Here is a 5240-nt window from a genome sequence, read left to right as displayed (position 1 = left end):
ACGCACTGCCGTATCTTTGCAGAAACACTGCAATTGTGTTTCTGCTAATCCTCACGTTTAAAAAGAGTTGCTTTTTTTCGGGGTAAACTTCGTCACAAACTTTAAGTATACCGTTTTTAATGAAATCTCCTTTCCCCTCCATGTCCATGTTCTTGTTTTTGTTCGCGTGTTTCGTTTCATGATGTCGTCTCAGATTACACTATTTCAATCGCGCCACACTTTCTCCACACAGAAGACACAGGTTTTCCAGCTACGTCCATGAACACGTACTTCAACTCCCACCTTGTTCTCAGTGTCCACCTTCCGTTTTGCCATTTTTGATGGGTATCTGAAAGCTAATGTCACTGTTATGGGAACGACTGCTAGACTAATAAATATTTAAATAAAAATGGCCGACTGCTTGGCGCGTCACCATTGCATTGTGAGAAATGTAGTATTGGTGCGTGTAAAAGATCTGCGGGCTCTCAGCTTGCTGCGGTCCGCGGGCCGGTTCTAATAATAAATCAGTATCATCCCAGGGGCCACTGAAAACATTCTCGCGGGCCGGATATGGCCCGCGGGCCGGCACTTTGACATATGTGGTCAAGAGGGTTGCGGGCGTGCTGGAGCCTTTCCCAGCTGTCTTCAGACAGTTGGTTGGATACTACCTGAAATACTTGCCATTTTTTCAAATCAGGTGTAAAGGTCGAAATTGCAGATATCACAGGCCTTTTATTTTGAAATGCAACATCAGGTCCTAATGAAAGTACTGTAGTTGGATAACTGGAATGGCCTAGTTTTCCCGAGCCCTCGTCTGATTGCGGGACAGCGAAAATTGATTTTTTTTAATCTGTGGTCATTTTTGTCATTGATGCAGAATGAACATTAACATCTGTTTCTATCTCAAATTCAAAATGTTTGTTGGTACAATTAGTACAATTTGCATTCTCCCTGGGTGAATTTATGTTTGCCTGACTGTAGAAAAGTTATTTTTTAGCATTATTTTAAATCCAAACCACTGAAGTGGCTATATTTTTTTGGAGAGCTTTTATTAAGAATATTTGGCCAATACCACTTGCTGTCGACTGGTTACCAAAATGCACAGTATTAACAATCGCTGTAGAGGCCGGATTGACCCCGGTCGAATTTCTCTTGCGAAAGCAAGAGAGTGAGAAAGGTTCCGAATACTTTTTAACTACATCTTTCGAGCAATGCCACTCGGGCAAAGCACGCTTCAGCAGTCGATAGTCCGCTGCTCTCTGCTGTGTGTGCGTCAGCGCGAACGTGTACGAGGATTTACTTTGATCTACCACAACAGCTAAGACAGCCTAGCCGACACAACAGTTAAGCTAGCGAAGACAACATGACACTCAACGCCAGACGGACATGCTTTTCTGTAATCTGTGTGTTTTCTTTTTTTTACCCAAAAATATATAGTTTTTTTACCACACTAAAGTCTTATCAACGATGTCTTTTTTCGTTCCACTGAGGATTAGCTAATCATAAAGGGCTGAGACTATTTAGCTTCATTTAGCATTGTTTGGGGAAAAAAAGCATCTGCTGGTGTTTCTAATTTGGATAATGCTACATTTTAAAACATTGAGACCCGCAAATATTTGTTTGAAGAGGCTAATGTATGTATTTATGCATTTTTATTCAATTGTTTTTGTACTACTTTCTTGTGGGCGGCACGGTGCGCAAACCGGTTAGCATGTCCGCCTCACAGTGCTGAGAGGCAGGGTTCGATTCCGGCTCCGGGCTTCCTGTGTGGAGTTTGCATGTTCTCCCCGTGCCTGCAGGGATTTTTTTCCTCCTCCCATGTTCAAAAAATATGCATGGCAGGTTAATGGAACATTCTAAATTGGCCCTATGTGTGATTGTAAGCATGAATGGCCATGAATGGTGGTTTGTCTGTGTGTTCCTTGCAATTGGCTAGCAAGCAGTTCAGGGTGTGCTTGAGCCTATCCTTGACTCTCTGTCTGACTCTCTCTCTCTCACACACACACACACACACACACACACACACACACACACACACATAGAAATACACACACTTCAAGATGCTTATGAAAGGAGGCCCAGAATTTGGTGCTACACTCTTAGACAAGGGTGCATAATCGTTGCATCGGGCTGAATTCGTACAGCTTCGAAAGCTCTATTCGGAGACCAAAGAAAATAAAAAAATCTTCACATGTTCAACTATTAACATTGCATCGTGAAAGACATTCAATTGGTCAGTCATTTGTCAATATTGACAATTACAATTCAGATATTTAACCTTTTTGGGTGAAATTTGTGATTTTTTTTAAATTTATTTAGAATAGAATGAAGAAAAAAACAACATGTACAGTGCAAGGGCAGATGCTTGTGCACCATCTCGTGGCTGTATGCATACATGCCCACTTGAACCCTCTCCCCAAAATGTAAATGACCCACAAAAACTATACTCTCCCATCACATAGGTGTTTATCAACTTTGCAATGGAACAGTCTGATGCTGAAGGGCCCACAAACATGATCGTCAATAACGGGACTCAACAGACCAACCTGACCACACAGCCCAGTCAGATGGCGCGTGCAAGAATCCCACACGAGTCACCAAATCCACTGCCACAAAGGACCACTGCCTCTGGCAGAAGAAGCAAGAAAGCCAGGAAAGCATCCAAATCTCAATTCAAAGTAATGTAGAAAAGCAGGACGAGCAGGAGCTTCAGTGTTCACGGCACAGAAGGAGAGCTATGTCGGCCTGTCTGTCTTTATGGTTGGCTCCAGCACAGAGGACAAGGCACTGTGACAATTTATGTTCATTTAGAACATGGCTTCGATTGAAGTATGAACCCATAATCAGCCTGGAATCCTCAAATATTGGCTTAAAAGGCAAAAGAGGTGTTCCTGTTTGCAACCCCATTCTTGTTTTCATTGGAAAATGAAAAAATCTCAAATTCTCTGAAGAATCTTCCAAGATTTGTAATTGTCTTGTTCATTTATGTCAATTATTTTTTTCAAACATTTATATTGCGTGAGATATTCCTTTTTTAGTCTGACATAATGGATGGATGGATTTCTCATTATTAAACATTAATACATTGTGAATGTTTTGTTTTGTACAGCTCTGAAAACCTCGTTTGAGGACTGATGGAGGAATTTAGGGAAAAGATGATGATAATGTTTAATTCTGCTTGCTGTGGATTTTTATTCAAAGAGTATAATTCGTAATGTGTGCTTGCAAGTGTTTATATGTGGCAAGGGTGATGAAACAGGAGAACCAAAACGTGCTGAACCCTCCTGGGCCCAGGAGATGACCAGATAAAGAAGAAACCCAATGGGAGGAGACCCTTCTGCATTTGTCAAGATATGCTGAATTAACGTATTAAAAGTACTTTGGCAGATTAAAAAAGTGTTTATCAGGCTTGTGCATTTGCTAAAAATGGCTTGATAAAATATTAGACATCATGTATTTGGAGTGAAAGTCAGGGTGCGGTCAGTTTTGCTGTTACCCCAAACTTCCCCTTAGTGGGCTCACCCACATGTAACCAAGTGACCTCAAAAGCATATAAAAAGAGAGGGCATGGGGGGCGGGCTGTTTAAGACAGCTGAGAGAATTGTGAGCAGCATTCTTGCTATTTCTCTCCCACCAAAAAAAAAAAAAAAAAACACAAAGAGACGTCTCCTCTCTTCCTTGTTGTAAGTTGATACTTGTCAATTTATATTTATGTTATAAACCTGACCTTTAATTGGTCCTTTGAGCAGGATCGCAAAGTACCTGACGTTTCCAAGCACAGAGCAGACGGCCAGTTAGACCGCAGCAAAGAAACTCCCTTTTTACAGGGCTGGACCTCAACTCCGTGCCTGGGAGCCACGAGTTGATGAGAGAGAGAGAGATAGAGAAAGAGAGAGAGAGAGAGTCTAAAAATTAGAGGGCCACGGTGGCCCCTTGCGCAATTAAACGCAGAAAAGAGACAGAGTAGTCTATAAAACTGGGAAAAACTTTGGGAATACTCGTTCATGTCAAGTGATAAGGACAGACAGAGTAGTCTATAAAACTGTGTGAGGGTGGCTGTGTCCTGTACGTACTTAGTCTCAGCGTTCATTATATGAATCTAAATAAAGAATGAGTGTGTGTGGGAGGTGATCTACCTCCATTGAAAAGAGGATTTTACAAGTGATATCTGTTGAGGATGCGAAGGCAAGAATTCCTCGCCACACCCGTGTCGCACCTGTGTTACACCTGTGTCGCACCTGTGTGGTAGAAGGCTGAGAATTACCTCAAACAGTGAATCATCACCCTGTTCAGAGAGTAAAAAGGTTGTATAGTCACCCCAGGTGAACCCCAACCTCCGTTATGGGTAATAAAAACACAAAAAAATCGAATAAAAAGGATCCTAAACAAGATTCTGTAAGGATTGGAAATTCGTGGAAAGCAAACATCCATCAAAAGTTGAACACTTAAAACTTATGGATAACAAAATTTGACTTCGCTGGCCGGCTCAGCCCTCAATTAATTGCTTAGCAAGATAAAATAAGGGCTAAAAAGAAATATAACCATAAGAAAATGAATAAAGAAGGTTATGAGGATACCGAAATTTGGTTGGATCTCTCGCAGAAGCAACGCACGGGAAAAATAAAAGAGAAAGTGGAAAAAAAGAGAGACCGCAACTCTGTTTCATAGAGAGGAAGATTATGAAACGGGGCCAGTGGGGGAAATACACAAGGAAGGGGGCGATTCGAGAAGTGTAAGGTTTGGCGAAAATGTTTTCTTCCGCAAATTGTAAGGACTGAGAGAGGGGGGGATAACGAACATGATATCTTTCCCATGATCGAGGTAGCCAACCCAAATATAAATTATGACTCGCCCACGATCTTGGTTCAGAGAACGTGGACACAGGAAGATGTGAAAAAAGCCGTAGAAGGCATATCTCACAAAGTTGATGTTGAGGAATTTCTACAGCAAGTGGAAGACCTCAGAAGATTCTTATCACTTAAATGGTGTGGAAATTCAGCAAGTGTGGATGACCGCATTTAAATGGGATTTGCACAGTGTGAGGGGAGATTGGGACCCAAAACAATGCAGTGATGTGTTAGAGCATGATAGCAGAGAGCTGACGCATCGTGTTAGGGTTTTGATACATCGAACTAGAGAGAAATTCAAGCGTAAGCCCAATGACACTGCTATTGGTCGTGAGAAACAAAAGGATGATGAGCCATTTGAAGAGTACCGATTAAGGATGAAAGCCTGCTTTAGAGCAAACAGCGACATTTCTG

The 5240-nt window shown here is 41.8% G+C and overlaps 1 protein-coding gene across 1 annotated transcript in view; it reads left to right on the top strand.

Annotated features, from left to right (window-relative positions):
* The window catches only part of LOC109526180 (ATP-binding cassette sub-family A member 1-like), a 147281-nt gene extending 144301 nt beyond the window's left edge, over window positions 1–2980 (top strand). Inside the window, exon 31 of the mRNA XM_019887291.1 lies at window positions 2442–2980. Within this exon, the coding sequence (XP_019742850.1) occupies window positions 2442–2666 (225 nt within the window). The 3' untranslated portion in view covers window positions 2667–2980. The remainder of the gene's footprint in view (window positions 1–2441) is intronic.
* The last annotated feature ends 2260 nt before the right edge of the window (window positions 2981–5240 follow it).

Source organism: Hippocampus comes, unplaced genomic scaffold (assembly GCF_001891065.2).
Source record: "Hippocampus comes isolate QL1 unplaced genomic scaffold, H_comes_QL1_v1.1 scaffold160, whole genome shotgun sequence".
Lineage (NCBI taxonomy): Eukaryota > Metazoa > Chordata > Actinopteri > Syngnathiformes > Syngnathidae > Hippocampus > Hippocampus comes.
The sequence above is the reverse complement of the archived record's forward strand: the minus strand, read 5'-3'. Positions and strand labels throughout refer to the sequence as shown.